We start from the raw sequence: 18,457 nt of genomic DNA on the forward strand, positions 1-18,457 counted from the left end.
GGGCGTCTGCATTGGCTCAGCTACTTAGAAAGCTGCACATAACCGTCTACTAAGGCTAAATATACATTTGTCCTGTGACCAACACAGCAGAAATGAGTGCCTGAGTCCATCAAAGACAGCAATGTTCAGAGCACCAATCTTCCTAAATCCCATAAAAAATGGAAGAGGCAGGCACATTTCCAAGCTCAAAATCACCACACCATGGCACCAAAGCCAGACTGAGACTATAAGAAAAAGGAAACCACAGACCAGCCTCTCTGGTGAGTACCGATGCAAACACACCCAACGAAACACTGGCAACTAGGATGGAGAACATGTAAAAACGGCAGAATCAGAGCACTCTGCAATGGGCAAGCTGGATCAATTATTTGAGTGCAAAGATGGCCAACATATAAAGATCAATGTAATTAATATGCCACATTAACATAAGAAAGAGAAAAGAAGCATATGATCATATTAATTGACACAAGAAAACACTTGATGAAATTAAACACTTTATGATAAAAAAAAATCACTCAGAGGATTGGGAATAGGAGGAAACTACCTTGACATAATAAACAGCACCAGGAGTGTCCTGGGAGCTGGTGGCTGGGTGGTCCCAGTTTAGGCTTAGAGAAAACTGATCTCAGACAGCATCTCACCCTTTTAGTGCTGGAGGTGGTCATACAGGTCCTTAACTCTAAGGCACTCAGGAGGCCTGTTTACATCCTGCAACTAACCCCCGTTCCTAGTTGAGGTCCAGGTGACATTTGGACTTTTCAATAGCAAGGGCATTTGTGGTTCTAAAGTCATAACCTATAACCCAGATACATTAACATTGGATACAGAGAATGTTCTCCCCTTCAGGGTCTGCATTTGCACAATTACGATGTCACTCTGGTGGGGTCTGTGGTGACCCAGCCTAGGAGATCCGCTGTGGAAGACAGGTGTGTAAACTGCAAACAGGGTTTTACTCTGACCCAGATTTCAATGCTACATGACTGGATTCCACTCCCTCCACAGAACATTCCTGGTTGGAGCCTGTCTTGTTCCAGGTGGTTTGCCCTAGACTAGTAAACCAGAAGTGCCCCCAATCCCATCAGGACCCTGGCCTCGTCTGGGCTGTCGTAAAGGAATGAGACTCAAGACTTACTTTCATCATTAGACACATTCCCCAGAGATGTGTGGCTGGGATAGCGTTTGTTCTCGCTCTCATTGAGACATCTTTCAATCCAGCTCTCTACAGAAGAAAAATAAATAAAAAGTCAGTCACAGAGCTGCTGTTCGTAGTAGACAGGAGCATAACAAACCCGTTAGAGAACACAACCATGAACTTTCCTACAGGTCAGCCTGGACCAGAAGTGGACTGTCCGTGGAGTTCCGTGTACACCATGGCTGCTAAGTTGCTGAGTAGCTTGGAGGGAACATGGCCATTTGAAGATCCACTTGAAGATGTCTTGATCAAAATTTATCAATTCTAGAACACTCGAAGCCTAGTACTACCAACTAAGGGTCATCTTTCTTTATAATGACATACATTCCTGAGATGTGGCTTGTAAACCATAGTTTGATCAACTGGTCATGCTTTGCAAACTTATCTGTCAGTCAGAGACTCTTTTCTTCAAATAAAACAAACCTCAGGGAATCTGGTTGAAGTGGAGGAGGCCAGGGAACCTGGCAGTCACCTCCTTTGTCAGCTGGTCCCCAAAGGGACTCTTTCAAGTAGAGTGAGAGGGGAAATCTAAGATACCGGAGTGTCTATGAAGCGCTTTTAAAATCTTACGGACTATGGTTTTCTATCCAATTCCAAAAGTCTGTCAGGGGTCTATTTTTCATAATATAGCACAATGCTTATTCCATTTTCTAGAACACCCCATTCATGCAATCATTCAACAGCATCAGCTACATGCCATCAGTTGCCCCCTTTGAGCACAACACAGTCCGGGGCCAATGACCTCAGAGGGAAGAGCGGAGCATGGTGCCGAATCTGTTTCCTTGGGCTCCGTTTCTTCTGCAACACTTAGATGAAGGAAGAAAACAGCTGAGCAGAGTCCAGAAGAATATGCAAAAGCTCTCGCCTCAAACATCACCAGCTGCTTAGAGATGTTCAAAGCATGTCACCTCTGCCTAGAGGACTCAATTTCTAGTACTTCACAACAAACCATAGTACGTCCGCTTTCCGATCCCTGCCCGCAAAGGCAGTCTCCAGGCCTCTGCACTTGTACATTCTGAACGATCAAGCCTGTGCCAAGCTGTGCTACTGTTTGTGATTATAATTCTATGTCAGTGACTGCTTCTGAGCCTTGTCTTCCTAAACGTAATTTCCCCACAGAATTCTGTATTCTTCACAGTGTGATTTTACACACATATGTGGCCCTCGGCCAGGACTGGCAGTGTGGTTAAATACTCTTGTTACTTTCTCCACCTTCTTTTCCTTTCTATTGAGATGGTCTCAAAATGCAGCCCATTTTGTCCTTGGAGTCACTATGTAACTCATGCGGGGGATGCCCCTGCCTCAGCAACTAATGTCAGGATTGCAGGTGTGTACCACCACCACCCCTGGCCTTCATTGCCTTCATAATGTGGAGGCTGGCATGTCCTATCTTACCAAGCCAAGTCCTTTCTCTTTGAGAACCTTATCCAGTTCTCAAAATCACTCTCAGATGCAAGGATCTTAGTCTCTGTTTTTCCTAGAAAGCATTTGGGACTTAGAGGAAGGCTCAGTAATGTGAGTCCTTGTACTTCCAAAAGCTGAGGAAGAAATCTTTAGTGAGTGCCTTAGGTCACAAGCTCTCTAGGGAAGCCGGGCAGGTGAGCATGCTTCACAAAGGGGGAACCGAGCGAGAGCAAGCAGCAGAAGTGCTGGATTTTGTTCTGTTGTGTGGTGATGACCCAACCAACTGCTCTTTTAAAAGCTGTTTCCAAAATTACACACAAGTAGGGGGAAGACATCCAAGGAGAGGAACAAAGGCCAGCTTGTTGAGAGGATATGGAGATGTGGTGTTTCCGAGCAATCCCGAGGGGTGCAGAAGCTGGAATCACGGGACACAAAGCTCCAACGCATGCCAGGGACGCCAGAAGCTTGTAACGTTTCAAAGCTGGGGCGTGCAAGGTGGGTGTCTGCTAAACATTATACCCCAAAGCAAACGGGTCTCTCGGACCCTTTCCAGACTTTCCCAGAATGCTGCCACTGTGATTTCCTCACTTCTTCTAGCCCTGACACAGTTCCCTGGCAGCGCCCATGGCTGACCATGATGGCATCCTTCTCCATCAAACTGCACCACCGCAGACGGTATCTGGAGCTGGGAAAATGGCTCAGTACGGCCAACACTAGGACCTGAGCTCAGTGAGACGGCACATGCTTATAATCCTGGCACTGGTGAGGCAGAGACAGCAGATCTCTGGGCTTGCTGACAGGCTAGCCTCATTTACTATATGACCTTCAAGACAGTGACACCCTGCCTCAAAAACTAGGCCTGAGGGGTGGCACTTGAAGATGCTCTCTGTGCTATGTAGGAATGTACACACACACATACGCACATGAATATTCACACAGAGAGAGAGAGAGAGAGAGAGAGAGAGAGAGAGAGAGAGAGAGAGAGAGAGAGAGAGAGAGAGAAAGAAAGCAGTGCTATTGTTCTGGGCTTATCCCTGATCCTCAGGTAAGGACACACACCCAGCTACTCTCCTGTGCATGGAGGCACACACACACACACACACACACACACACACACACACACACACACACACACACACCCTTCCTTCTCCCTTTCATGAGACTAGGAACCAAGGGAGCGTCTTGCTGTCACTTACTGGATTATACCCGTCAGTCCTGTTAACCTTGGGAGGGCCTGGTCCAGCCATGAAAACCCCTGCAATAAGAGAGGTGTTCTGAAAAACTTGGCAACATTAGCGAGGAGCTTGTTCTCCATGCCAGGTGGGCCAGAATGGCCCAGCCTCTGGCCACCACGTCACAAGTCAGCCAAGGATTTTCCTGTCCCGTTCTCCTGCTGTGGCTCAGTCCCAGCACCAGAGGTGGATGAAAGCCTAGCCCAAGGACAGGGACAGTCAAAAGGGCCATGACAAGAAGAGACTCGAGATGTCATCGAGTTTTCTGCCTACTGTTGCACACCACGGCCCCCTCTGACCCCAAGCAGAGTGTGTCTGTGGTCAGGCTGTTCGCCACTCTCTTCCAGGGAACACCCAAAATAAACCAGTCTCTCTGACTCCGGGAGGAGATGAGGAAGCAATCATCACCTCTCTATTTTCTGGTCCAAGGTCACTTGTTTCAGTTATTTCTTGGAAGAAATTTCTCCTGCTTTGTCGCTATCCAGGTTCTAAACATCTTCTAGTCAATCGATGTCCTTGTGAACACCTGGCAAACAGAGTCAGCTCGATGTTCCGGACTGGGGGGTGAACACTTGGAGAACCAATGCTTCCAAGAGTTTTGCAGTCCAGACTGGGTGGATGGGACAGCTGGAAGTTTGCCATTCTCAACCAGAACGGCATACATACTGAATTTCAGTGAGGCCCTTTGCTTATCTACCTCTGTAGTATAGGATTTAGTAACAAAGGCAGCCTGTACTGATGCCTGTGATGTGTTCCACACTGTCAAATCGGGCTATGGATCATCATGACAACTGACGAACGAGGAGTTGTTAGGGGCACATTTTAGGGCTGGGGAGAGAGTTCGGTGGGTGAAGTGAGAAAGTGTGAGACCCTGAGTTCAGATTCCTTACACCCACGGAAGAAGCTGGGCGTGAGAGCATGCCTGTCAGCCCAGTGCTGGGGAGCCAGACAAAGGACGCACCCTGGGGCTAAATCAGTGAGCTCCAGGGTTAATGAGAGACACTATCTCAAAAATGAAGGTGGGGAACCTCTGGTACCCACATCCATACTCCTCCCCCAGAGAGGCGGGGGAGGGGCAAGGAGAGAGAGAAGCATGTTTTTGAGGTAAGAAAGCTAAAACTTAGAGAGAGAGGTTAGATGATTTGTCACAGTCACCCGGCTGGCAGAGGTCAGGACCACCACCCAAAGGTCATAGCCTCAGTACTCCAAGTGTGGGCTGAGCCTCCTCCTGCATCCCACACGGCACCCAGACAGCGCCAGGGCTGCAGCCCCAAGCACAACCTGACTTGTGTCAGAACTTTTGCTAACACTACCTACACATGACAATTTTTTGCTAAATCCGCTTGCCTGTTTCCCTGTCAGCCTTTGTCAGGTGTGGCAGACTCGTCGGCTCAGGGCTCACACAGCGCAGGAGCGGATTGCATCTGGTTCTCTCTTCGGCTCCCCACTAGAATCAAGCAGACAGTGCCCAGCCTTGCCCCGGTACTTGCTGCATTCCTGCCACGTCAAAGAATGTGTGGCTTATAAGTAGATCTGTCCACACAGCTGCAGGCCTCCCTAATCTTCTTCATCGTGGAGGCCGTGAAAAGCACAGCACATCAAAGGCCACCTCCCAACTTAGAAAAAGCAAAACTCAACAAGTATCCCTTTTTGATGTAAGAAGCTGTACTAGAGAAAAGCTGCACGTAACAAAAACAGGAATAAGACTGGCTTGCAGCCTCTGCCCCCATCTAAGAGCAAAGCAGACGTTATCTCCCCAGCTCCTGAGGGGAGGACCCTTGAAGTTCTATTCTCCATCTTCAAAAGATCCTTTAGATTTGTTTGATGTTTTCCCTGCCCATAAGTATATATAGCACATGTGTGCCCGGTGCCCTCAGAGGTCAGATCCGGTGGGACTAGAGTTACTGATGGCTGTGAACCACCATAAGGGTGCTGGGAACCAAACCAGGTCCTCTGAAAGAGCAAGAAGTGCTCTTAACTGTTGGTCCATCTCTCTAGCCTCCTCCCGTTTTTTGGATAAGGTCTCATGATGTAGCCCAGTCTGGCCTCTAATTTTCAATCTTCTCACCTCCCGTATGCAGGATTCCAGGCATGTACTCCCAGCTTCCAGCTTCTGTTCACCATTTTGAACCCAGCTGCATACTATGCCTGGCCCCAGAAATGTTGCACACACTAAACAAACACTGTTGGGTACATTCCTTCCCACCTACCATGGGCCAAGTGTCACTCAAGAAGGCATTGTCATATATTGGTCTACGTTAAACCTCAGAACAATGTTCTCACCATGTATTTGGTATTTCTATTTATAGATATGGAAACTATAAAGCAAGGCCAGCTGTGAACAGCGCTGCCACACCGACACTATGTTCCAGGGTGGAGGAAGGAGCTCTTCGCTCACACTCGATGACTTCCTGTAGTGAAAACCAGTGGCAAGTGTCGCAAAGGATTTGAGGATGGCTGTGAGTTCGGGCTACTGGGCGGCACCAACTCCGTTCACTGGGCTCACTGCAGCTGAGCCTGCCCGTGAGGTCACTTCCCAGGAGCTAAGCCAGCTCTGCTTACAAGCAGACCTTCACGCCTCTTCACTTTGGCTCAAAGACTGGGAAACTTCCGTGATCTTTCTCCATTTCTGGGATGAGATTGAGCAGATCCACATACAGCACTGGGATTCCTAGGGGGCTGAGGAAGCAGTAGGAAGTTGCCACGTCCAGGAGGCAGAATGTCCCAGGCCTAGACTTCTGCTCCTAAACACGTCCATATGTGGGGGGGGTTGATTAAAGTGGCGATCGAAAGCCAAACACTCCTCAGAGCTTGCAGAGCCTGCTCACGGGGACCATAGATCTCCTATCTCCTCCTTCACTTTACAAAAACTGCCACACGCCTTCCTTGTAATTCTAATGGAAGTTATTCAACCACAACCCAGTTATCTCCAGTGGACTAGGGCCTCAAGGCCTATTTATTTGCTTTCTATAATTTATTTTCCTCATCCTTAAAATGTAACAACCTTACTCACCTTGTTCAATAGCTTGTCCCCAAGAGCTAAGGACAGTTAAGTAACCAGTTGGCAGGGCTGACTAATAAAAACCAAACCAAACAAACAATTAAAAAACAAAAAACAAACGAACAAAAGACAGCAGTTGGAATGACAGACAGGGAGATCCTCTATCAGAAAAGTCCTCAGAGGAAGAGGAATTTGGGCAGAGAGGAGTCAGCAAGGGAACAAGCCCTTCAAGGAGTCAGAAGAAGCAGCATCATGTTCGAATTAAGGTCCAGGTAGCTGACATGGAGGAATCTCGGGTGATCTAGTCGGTACAAGGTGATGGGAAGACAGAAGAAGTCTTGGTAGACTGCAAGGTTTAGGGTTAGGGAACTTGAGCTCAAGCCCCAGCCTAACCACTCACGAGCTCTGTGGTGATGGGTTCCTGAATCCCTGTCTACCAGGTTCTCCAAAGATGCCCAAAATAGACATGGCAAAGCACTTAAACCACTTGGCCTCATGGGTCCTAGGAAAATAGAGAAGGTGCCATCTCCCAGAACTCAGGAACACACTGGTGAGAGACAAGGCCAGTCAGTCAGCGGGCATGTGAACTGTAACACAGACCAGTCAGTCAGTCAGTGGGCATGTGAACTGTAACACAGACCAGACAGTCAGTGGGCATGTGAACTGTAACACAGACCAGACAGTCAGTGGGCATGTGAACTGTAACACAGACCAGACAGTCAGTGGGCATGTGAACTGTAACACAGACCAGTCAGTCAGTCAGTGGGCATGTGAACTGTAACACAGACCAGACAGTCAGTGGGCATGTGAACTGTAACAGACCAGACAGTGGGCATGTGAACTGTAACACAGACCAGACAGTCAGTGAGCATGTGAACTGTAACACAGACCAGACAGTCAGTGGGCATGTGAACTGTAGCACAGACCAGACAGTCAGTGGGCATGTGAACTGTAACACAGACCAAACAGTCAGTGGGCATGTGAACTGTAACAGACCAGACAGTCAGTGAGCATGTGAACTGTAGCACAGACCAGACAGTCAGTGGGCATGTGAACTGTAACACAGACCAGACAGTCAGTGGGCATGTGAACTGTAACAGACCAGACAGTCAGTGGGCATGTGAACTGTAACACAGACCAGTCAGTCAGTGGGCATGTGAACTGTAACAGACCAGACAGACAGTCAGTGGGCATGTGAACTGTAACAGACCAGTCAGTCAGTGAGCATGTGAACTGTAGCACAGACCAGACAGTCAGTGGGCATGTGAACTGTAGCACAGACCAGACAGACAGTGGGCATGTGAACTGTAGCACAGACCAGACAGTGGGCATGTGAACTGTAGCACAGACCAGTCAGTGGGCATGTGAACTGTAGCACAGACCAAGTGTTCACCACATGCCAGTTACTCTGTGTCACCAGCCTCGCCTCTACTCCTCAGAGAAACCAAGGCAGAGAGTCCACTCATTCTGATTTGCTGGAAGGAAGCTGAGGCAGACAGGGAGAACCCAGGTAGTGAAACTCAGGCAGGTGGTGGCTGAGCCAAGTTGGGTCTGTCTAACTTCAAGCATCGTGACCCGTGACCCATGGCCTCCGTAAACAAGCAGCGTGTATACGAAGATGCTGCGGCTGAGGAAAAACAGTTTCGAGCTCAGCCTGGCTGCCTCACAGACAAGTCAGTTTGGCTGACCCCTCAAGAAGTCACCACCAGTCAGATAAAGGAGAACGGAGAGGCATTTTAGGTAAGAGGGCTGCGGTCAGAGATGAGGCCACGGAACAGTGTAAGGCCAGGTGGGTTCTGGGAAAGGGGGAGAGTCTGTCAATCTATGGCCCAAGGACTTGGTAGGAAGGACATGGGCATGTGGTGGTGCCTTAGGAGCAGCTTGCAGAGGCCTGCCTCCCAGGCCTGTCAGTAGCAGGGTTACTAGGAAGCGCAGAGCTCCGCTTCTGAGGAACTGGTTACAGCAGGAATGTCTTATGCAATACCTGAGAAAAGGCTGCCTGCCAGGAAGTGTCACCAGGTTTTTAATAGAAGGTGTTATTCATGCTCTCTGGAGAAGCAGTCTTTCAGGACACTGTACTGGGGCTTATTTTAGGAACCCACAACTGTAGAAACACTACATAAAAGGGTTGGCATGTCACACAGATGACAGTCACGGAGGACCTGTCCTCAGGTCCCTTCCCCAGAGCCCGGGTCATTACCAGAGGAATGGCGTTGCCATGGCCTGTGTCTATCACCTCCAGCACCAGGGCATGCTTTCCTCTTGATTATTCTCTCCCAGTCTCTCTTTTCTCTTCCCTGGCTCCACATTGGTGGGGACACACAGGAGAATTTGGACCCTAGGAGGCAGCAGCTGTGGCCTCTCCAAAGGGCTCTCCAGGTCAGTGGTTACCATGGCAACACCACAGGCCCTAGCCTAGGGGCCCCTGGGTTCCATCCAGGAGGGGGCTGTACCACAAAGACAGTCCTACCTCTTGTTTACCTTCATTCTTTCCCACGCTCACCAAACATTGCTGTGGTGCCCACGCTATGCTAAGCTAAAGATCTAGTGATGAACAGTTCAGAAGTCCTGGCTCAGAGGACCTGGGTCCTACAGTGCAGACAGACAAACAGACAAAGGGGATGACTTCAGAGCATTAAGAGTGGGAAGAGCCATAGAATGGAATAACACAGGCCTGAGGTACTGTTTTAGGTAGCAGGGACATTAACTTCTGGTCTGAGGAGGTGACATTGGAGGGCACAGGCCCAAGGCAGGAAGTGGGCTTGGAGACTGAGGAGGATCCAGGAGACCGCTGTGATGGGGAAGACATCGGAAGAGGGAGACACGGAAGACCAACAGGGAGTCAGGAAGGGCTGGAGCATGCAGGGACTTGGTGGCCGAGGGTGGAACATCACATGCATCCCAATGTTCTAAGAAGCCATCTGAACTCTCTCTGCAGCTTTCCAAGGATGACTTGAACTGCGTGGGCTCCAAAAGGTGAGCCTATGAAGGAATTCATATTCGTCCATCCCACTCTTAACCTGTCGGCTCTAACGGTATGTATCTGCTTATACGTGCATACCAGCTGTGAGAACTAGCCAATGATAACCAAGCTACAATTGTAGACCACCGAGGGAGAGTATAGAGTAAGGGACTAGAGGGTATAGATAGACTTGTTAGAAAAGGGAGACAGAATGGATAACGATGGATGGATTGGAGGTGGTAGAAGGGGAGGATCAAGTGTGGAGGGGAGAAATGTGGGGAGACACAGCTGAATTAAGGAGCATTTGAGGGGTAGCCTGGAAACCTAATACAGTAGAAACTTCCTAAAATACATACATATATGAAGGGGATCTAAATGAAATCACAAATAATGGGCAAGACAGAGTCCTAACTGGCCATCTTTTGTGACCAAAGAAGCTTCCAGTACTAGGTTTGGGTTTCATCTAATTGAGATGTTGGCCAAAGGGGTCCCATGGGAATTCCCAAACAACCCAGGGCTGTTGCTAAGACAATGGGTTGCTCTCTCCAAACTGACAGCAAAGCCCCATTGCTGAAGACAACACCCGCATAACTCACTGGACATGGGGAAGTCGAGCTGGTGCCTACACGGAGCCTCCCCCTGATTCTAGTGTCTTTGGCCTGGGAAGGTTCTTGGCATGCTGCCTAAAGAGACACACAAACACCGAGCAAGCCACAAAACTTTTGATCTACAATCTGTCCTGCCTGCGAGATATGCTAGTGCAGTGGTGGCACAAAGCTTGGGGGGGGGGGTGTCACCACCAACACTGCTTTGATTTAAGGCCCGCTCCACAAGATGGAATCCACACCCAACTCTGCTTGGGTGGCTGGGAACTGAGACTAGATGGCGCAGGGGCCGAGGGCCTAGAGTAAAACCCAACACTATTAGTCTTACAAAAACTAATAAGTGATAAAAATGATTCCTGATGATGTTCTGCTGTCCTCAAAGATCAGTGCCTCGCTCAGCCATCATCAGAGAAGCTTCCTCCTGCAGCAGGTGGGAAAAATACAGACCAACAGCCAGACTATGTGCAGAGAGTTAAAGACCTTGAAACACTCGGCTCTAAATGGGATGTCCCCATCAAATCCCTCCTGTCAGAACTCGGGGAACCCTGTGGAAGAGGAGGCAGAAAAAGTGTAAGAGCCAGAGAGTAAAGAGGACACCAGGAGAACAAGGCCCTCTGAATCAACATGATCAAAAAAAAAAAAAAAACTCTTATGAACTCACAGAAGCTGAGGCAGCATGCACAGGGCCTGCATGGGTCTGCATCAGGTCCTCTGTGTGTATATTATGACTTCCAGTTTAGTGTTTTTTTGGGATTCCTGAGCATGTGATTGAGTGGGTTTCTGGTTCTAGTGCCTTCTCTTGGGCTCTTTTCCTGCTGTTGGTTTGTCTGCTCCAACTTGACTATGATAGTTTTTGTTTTATCTTAGTACATTTTATCTTTATCTCTGAGAAGCCTGTTCTTTTCTAATTCAAGACAGAAAAGGAGTGGATCCGGAGGGAACAGGAGATGGGGAGGAACAGGGAGGCGCAGAGGGAGAGAAAAACACAACTAGGATGTATTATGTGAGAGAAGAATCTATGTTCAGTAAAAGAAAAAAAAAGTTGTCCTCTGACCTCTATATGTCGAAACTGATATCCGCACACAAACTTCACACACACACACACACACACACACACACACACACACACACACACACACTAAAATATAATAAAAAAGTTCACAGGCACCTTGGCAGTCACTGCTCACACTCAGTAGGGCGGGCGTTCCTTCTGCACATAGGTACAGAGCCTGCTCTCTCTGGCACTCTGAGATGCTGTGGCCTGCACACATCCCAGCCTGGCTCTGCCATCAGTGCTGGCCAAGGAGTCTGGCTTTTGTTCAGTAGCTGGTTGGGAACCTTTCAGCAGTTTTGAGTAGAGTGGGAGGTAGCCAAATTACCTGTGAGCATCACCATCTGGCACTGCCTAAACACGACCTTAGAAGGGAGGCTTGGAAAAAGAGGAGGTCATGGAGAGTAACTGTGACAGGTACTATCTACACTGGGCATGTTTAATATTGAGAAGCTTTATTAAGGCCAATTGAGACTTCACAGTCCCCGTGGGAGGAAGTCAATTGCACGAGTCTATCAGTCATGTCCAATCTTTTGACATTAAGACAGGATGTCATCCACAGTTTACTTTCAACAAGTGTGTAACTGTCACCTATCCTGCCCAAATAAAATCAGAAAACAAAACAAACAACGAACAAAAAAAGCCTCATAATGTTTTAAGTTTACGATTTTGTGCTTAACCATTCATAACTATCCTTTGCCGTGGGACACCACAGGGTTGCTGCCCCGGGACAGATGTGGTGAAGAAGGAAGGAAGGGCTGGGCAAAAGAAGAAAATCCCACACCCATCACTAATCCATACAGGGAGCTCCAAGGAGAACTAAGAACATTCCACTGAGATGCAGACTCTGGTGTAACGCTTTACCCACACAGTCACGTGACTACTGTGCCCCTGGGCGGGACTGAGCAGCTGACTCCTGCCAACCAAACTGGCTGTGTGGTGTGCTTGCTTCGTTTCAGGTCTCTCAGTGTGCAACTCTAAAGCACGCCGAGAGACTCGCAGAGTCATTATGTGCGAGGTGTGAGAATTAATAAGGAACCCTTTCCCTTCCCAGGATGCACTGGTGATATTTGTCCAGTTAACAACTCACAGAAATGTGCTGAGACCAGAGAGGAGGACGGAGCTCGACCCTGTCTCCTGTGGGGGATAAGTCCAACGTCAGAGCAGATCTCTATAAACAGACTAGCGTGAGGATTAAACAACCACAGTCCCAGCCTGGACAAATTTCATCCTCCTCCTCTTTTCTGGGGGCCATATCTACCACTACCTAACATCAGCAGTTATAAAATTTTTCAGTGTCTATCATTACAACATTGTTAAAACTCATAGAAAATCAGAATTGTCAGGTCCTTGGTGGTTTTTGGGTGGTTTTTCTTTCTAATATGTCTAGATTTCTTCTCCACTGCTCTGTCAGGTGATGCTCATAGCCCTGAAACCCCAGGCCATAGGCCCCAAGTAGATTCAACTGGACTTGAACTTCTGAGACAGGCCACCAACAAAAAGATCCTTCTGGGCGAAACATTTCCTGCTCATCTACTGTAGACCTTGGGGTTTTTAAATGCTGAAAGAGACCGCTATCTGCCCACAGTACCCTGCCTTCTAGAAACTACTTCTCCTTCATCTTCATTACTTCCCAGGCTACTGTCCGTGTGTCCACAGATGTGTCCCCAGGAACCTGTCATCTCTCTTTTCCTCTGAACATTCCACCACAGAGGGTGTCCCGTGGCTCTGTTCTTCATATCCATCCCTGGACCACACGTACCCAATGTCCATTCCAAGTTCACGCCAGTAACATTTACTGAGAACCTAGCACTTTTCTTTCTATCATGTTATTTCTGGACATCCCTGCCCAGGAGAGGACGAGGAGTGGGTGGCTGCAGAGGATTCTAGTCTCACCACTCCCTGCCCGGTTGCAGGCCTGGAGGCAAATGAACTTCCCTAACCCCAGGTGTGCCCTCATGGAAAACACTGATCTGTATCGTGTGGGAGCCGACACAGCCAACGCAGAGCCAGTGCTTTGCACAGCTCTGAACGAGGTCTAGAACAAAACGACGGAATTGAGGTAACAATTCCCGGTATTTGCTCATGCCAACAACTCCTTCCTTTCTCTCTTCCTCTTTCCCTCCCTCCTCATTGCTTCCTCCCTCTCCTCTACCTTTTCCTTTCCTCTCTCCCTCCTTCCTTCCTTCTGTCGGCCCTGTCTTCCTTCTGCCTTGTCTTCCTCCTTCCTTCCTTCCCTCCTTTCTTTCCTTCCTTCCCTCCTTTCCTTCCTTCCTTCCCTCCCTTCCCTCCCACCTTCCTTCCTTCCTTCCTTCCTTCCTTCCTTCCTTCCTTCCTTCCTTCCTTCCTTCCCTCCCTCCCTCCCTCCCTCCTTCCTTCCCTCCTTTCCTTCCTTCCTTCCCTCCCTTCCTTCCCTCCCTCCCTCCCTCCCTCCCTCCTTCCTTCCTTCCTTCCTTCCTTCCTTCCTTCCTTCCTTCCTTCCTTCCTTCCCTCCTTCCTTCCTTCCCTCCTTCCTTCCTTCCCTCCTTCCTTCCTTCTGTCTGCCCTGTCTTCCTCCTTCCTTCCCTCCTTTCCTTTCTTCCTTCCCTCCTTCCTTCCTTCCCTCCCTCCCTCCTCCCTCCCTTCCTTCTTTCCTTCCCTTTTCTTTCTCGTGTGCGTGACAATGTAGCAGTTAAGAGCACAGACTGTCAAGTCAAACTATTAACTTCAAGTCTTTCTTACTCTGTAACCGTGGATAAGCAGTTTGACAACATCCCTGGAACTTAATTTCTTCACCTGAAAAATGGGCACCATATCCCAAAGCTCTCCTGGAGTGAGTGAGGGAGAACTGGGAGAACGCAGCATAGAACAGGTGTGGCCGCTGTGGTCTTTACGGCACGTGCGGCTGAGGCACCCTTCAGCTGCCTGCTGTCACCTTCCCTGTTTGGTCCTCGGATCTCTTGGTATTCTGAAGAGAACTCGGCCTTCAAAACCAGGAAAGCAATTCTAACCCCTCCCTTACAGTTGATGGGGTAAACTCTGCAGCGGCAGGCGAGTTACTGGATTTCCTGGGCCTTGATTTCCCTCCTGTGAAAAGCATCTGCCCTGAGGTTATCGTGGCAGGAGAAATCATTTGAGCGCCCCACTGTTCCTCACTCATGTGCTCCTCCCTCAACAAGACGGCAGAGCCACGTGAACCGGGAAGAGAAGGGAAGAAAGGAATTAGCATCAGCGGCGTGCTTGGCACACAGTAAGTGATCAAAAGAGTGGGTTCATTTGTTGTTTAAGTCCCAGAACTTGACTCCATGAGGCCTCAAATCAAGCTTCCCAGAAGGGAAGCAGAGACTCCCTGTCTCTGTGGTCCTAAGGTGGAGTTCTGTGGTAAGCAAATGCCTACCGCTCTGAAGGTGTACCAGACACTGACAGGCGCCCCTCACTGCACAGGCGCAGCACAGGTAACAGTGAGCTCTGGGGAAAGCTTGGGGATCACGGGAAGATGGTTCAAGCCGGTGCCTACAAGGGAAATATCTGCCCTCTACACCCGTGTGGCTGAAAACACCATGGGATGGAATGAGGACCACGGAACTGTCGCGGGGAAGCCAACAGCCCTGTCCCTGGTGACAGGGGTTTGAACTGATGTGCAGGTAGCCTGATCCAGATGAAACACTGGCTGCTCTTCCAGAGAACCAGAGTTCCATCCCCTGCACACACGGGACAGCTGACAGCGGCCTGAGATTCCAGATCCTGTCTTCCCTCTATTCCGTCTCCCTTCCTCCTTCCATGTGTCCCCCTCTGTCTTTAGAGGTCCTTACACACTCACACAGTCTTCCTTTCTTTTTAGGAATCGCAGGACCAGGAGCTTTGACTAGATCCCAGCCCCCACTGGGTGTCTCGAACCAAGCCTCCCGCCTGCCCTGACCTCTGCCCTGCAAGTGTGGCAGGTGCTGCCCGGGGCTCCCTGGGTGAAGTCTGTGCAGACAGTTCTCCTCACTCACAGCACCCATCATCTGTGACTGTGGGGCAGCCAGGATAAGAACGCCCTGCAGCAGGGGACCCGTGTGTGTGTGTATGTGTGTGTGTGTGTGTGTGTGTGTGTGTGTCTGTGTGTCTGTGTCTGTGTCTGTCTGTCTGTCCGTCTGTCTCCCTGGCTTTTAATAACAAAAGCCACAATTTAGGTAAAAAAAAATCAAATGACAAAGACAGAAACAGAACAAATGGTTATTTTTGTTCCTGCATTAAAGGTATAACACACATAAATTACTTGGCGTGTATATGCATGCTGGGGAAATGGCTCAGAAGCTAAGAGTGCTTACCATGTGAGCAGGACCTGAGTTCAAATCCCAATAGATGTGGACGCCCATGAGCTTGTAACGCTATTGCTGCGTGAGGTGGAGGCAGGAGAGCTGCTGGAGCTTCTAAGTTGTTAGTCTAGATGCAGGTCCAGTGAGGGACTCTGCCTCAAGGAGGTAAGATGGCAACAGACCAGGGCACCCGGCACCTCCTCAGGCCTCTCTTGCATGGGTATGTAAACCTACACACACACTTGGGGATACATCACATGCATACAAATACTGCAGGAAGGGCAAAAAATATTCAATCTTTTCTTTCCTTGATGAAATGACCGAAAGACTAGACTTCCTGCTTCCTGGAAGCCACATAACATGATTGAGTCTTTAGACAAAGTGTGGTCCGAAAGCTGGAGGAGGCCGAGTAGAGGAGAACCAAGGTAGGGGACCAGAGGTGGCTCATCCCAGAACCAGAAACGTATGAGGGGCTCCTGGGGGGCTTTCAGCAGGGTGCCCAGAGGACATCTTCTCTAACCATCCCCACATCTCTCCCAGGACCTGAACTCCAGTCAGCAGCTGCTGCCTCCACAATGACGTATTTTCCACCTCCTTTATAGACCAAGGAACACAGGGATGAAATCACAGCAAACAAGACATGAAGTGCCTTTTTTTTATGTCATGGGAAAGGTGTGGAAGTGAAGGCAGAATTTATGCCTCAATCTAAGCCCTTTTGAAAAGAAAGCGCTCTCCTGACGTTACAATGGGTCTGGGATGGAGGTCCTGGGTTTCATCTCTAGCATTAAAAATATTCATTTTAAGAAAGAAAAATGAAACAGAGGCCATATCCAGACAACAAGCATCCTGATGTGTTGCGACAGCCTAAACTCTTTCCAGGAATCCTGTCCTCATTTTCCAATTAGATACCAAGAATTGAGCATAGGTGGGCCAGGTCTCAGGTAATAATATCAGGGTCTGGCATTGGCTGAGTAGTTTCTAGGGGTCATGTGCTAAATTAAGTAATATGCACAGCCTCATTGGATTTTCATAGTAACCCTAGGCCTGGGCCAGCTTTGCAAACAAGGACACTGAGGCTTGGAGAAGGCTTGTCATATAGCTGGAAATGGACTAACAAGGATTTCAACCTTGGTCTAGAGACTCCAGATCCCATGCTCTTTCCACAATGTCCTGTTGTATACACCGGAAGTCATATTTTAACACCTATCTGTGATTGACAGCATCCCTGAAATGTACTGTTCGTTAAGTCACCTGAAGACTGGATGTGTGATAGCTCATGTTTCCCTGGCCGGCTCTTCCCATGGTCTCTACCTGCCTGTGAGAGATGCAACCATGACATGGTAAGAGATGAAACCATGCTAACTAGACCTCAAATGAATCCCAGAGACAAAAGCACCTTTCTTATCCACAGTAAAGACAGGAGTTCTTTCTTCACAGTCCTGCTTTTTTCAGCAGTAAATTCAACTATTATCTCCATGGTTTGAAGGGTCATTGTGACATTTGGGGGGAAATATCATCCCTTGCTTTGGCTAAAATGGTGTGGGCGTCACTGGCCATTCTTTCCATCATAAAGGAAAAAAGAGGAGTTGAGATACTTTGGTGACTAAGCCTGGCACTTGGGCACAATGGATTACCAAAGGTTGTCTGCAGTACCCTCTGCCGCCCCCTCACCATACCCTTACCCCTGGCTGGAGTGGGTAATAATGTAGGCAGGGGATATTTTAGGGCTGGCCAGGAGATGGCTCAGTGGACAAAGGTACATGCCACAAGAGTCTAGTGACCTGGGTTAGAGCTCCCGAATACATATGAAAGATAGAAAGAGACAAGGAACTCCCACAGAATTGTCCTCTGGCCTTCACACATCCACCACGGTGCACAGACACCCCATCTCCCCAGAATAATAAAAGATAAACTAAAAGTACATTTTAAAGTGCAATTAATAGGACAGGGCCTGGTGGCGCACACCTTTAATCCCGGCACTCAGGAGGCAGAGGCCGGTGGATCTCTGTGTGTTCAAGGCCAGCCTGGTCTACAGAGTGAATTGTAGACCAATGAGGATTACACAGTGAGATCCTGTCTCAAAATAAAACAAAATAAGATACTTTTCAAAGATGCAGTTCTCCCCTCCCCCATCCACTAGGGATATCTTCCAAGACCCCAGTGCAAGCCTAGAATCACAGACAGTATCTGCCTGTACTTCCCCCTCCCCACATGCACACCTATGTTAAAGTTTGATTTATAATTATAAATTAGGCACAGTAGGAGCTTAACAGCAATAAAAAGAAATAAGTGAAAAATACAGTGAAAAAACCTATTTTAAACTTTAGTTGTTTTTGTTGTTGTTGTTTTTTTTTTTTTAACGACAGCTTCCACTTAGTATTTTTAGAAAGCAGAGAACACTGTGTAACAAGCTCACAAGGCAGAGCCACTGTGCACCTTGCCAAGCCGGCTGCTGGGGCTCAGAAAGTCACTGGCCACGGCTGTGTGGAGAGTCCGCTGTGCCTTCAGCCCATTGCTCTCCCTTTCACCTTGTGAGCACAGTCCTTTCTCTCTGGGTTTCGGGCATTGCACTAATGATGCATTTCACCGTCCTGGCAAAGTGACGATGTCTAGTGGGTATTTAAAAGGACCTCTCCTATCACTCCCACACTGTGGACTCACTGACAATCTCTAGGATGCTTGCGCCCAAGACAAAACAGAGACTTGGCCATGCCAAGATTTCAGGCCAGA

The 18,457-nt window shown here is 48.7% G+C and overlaps 1 protein-coding gene across 4 annotated transcripts in view; it reads right to left on the reverse strand.

The window, feature by feature from the left end:
* The window catches only part of Rfx4 (regulatory factor X4), a 154,480-nt gene that overhangs the window by 129,159 nt on the left and 6,864 nt on the right, over positions 1-18,457 (reverse strand). For 3 of the 4 annotated variants that reach the window (XM_006986974.3, XM_042263156.2, XM_042263158.2), the window contains exon 2: positions 1,133-1,219. In XM_006986974.3, the coding sequence (XP_006987036.1) occupies positions 1,133-1,219 (87 nt within the window). Of the gene's footprint in view, positions 1-1,132; positions 1,220-9,029; positions 9,154-18,457 lie in introns of those variants that run through there. The other variant, XM_076554462.1, reaches the window with a different exon arrangement.

The sequence above is a fragment of the Peromyscus maniculatus genome, chromosome 18 (genome assembly GCF_049852395.1).
Source record: "Peromyscus maniculatus bairdii isolate BWxNUB_F1_BW_parent chromosome 18, HU_Pman_BW_mat_3.1, whole genome shotgun sequence".
NCBI classification, from domain to species: Eukaryota; Metazoa; Chordata; class Mammalia; order Rodentia; family Cricetidae; genus Peromyscus; species Peromyscus maniculatus.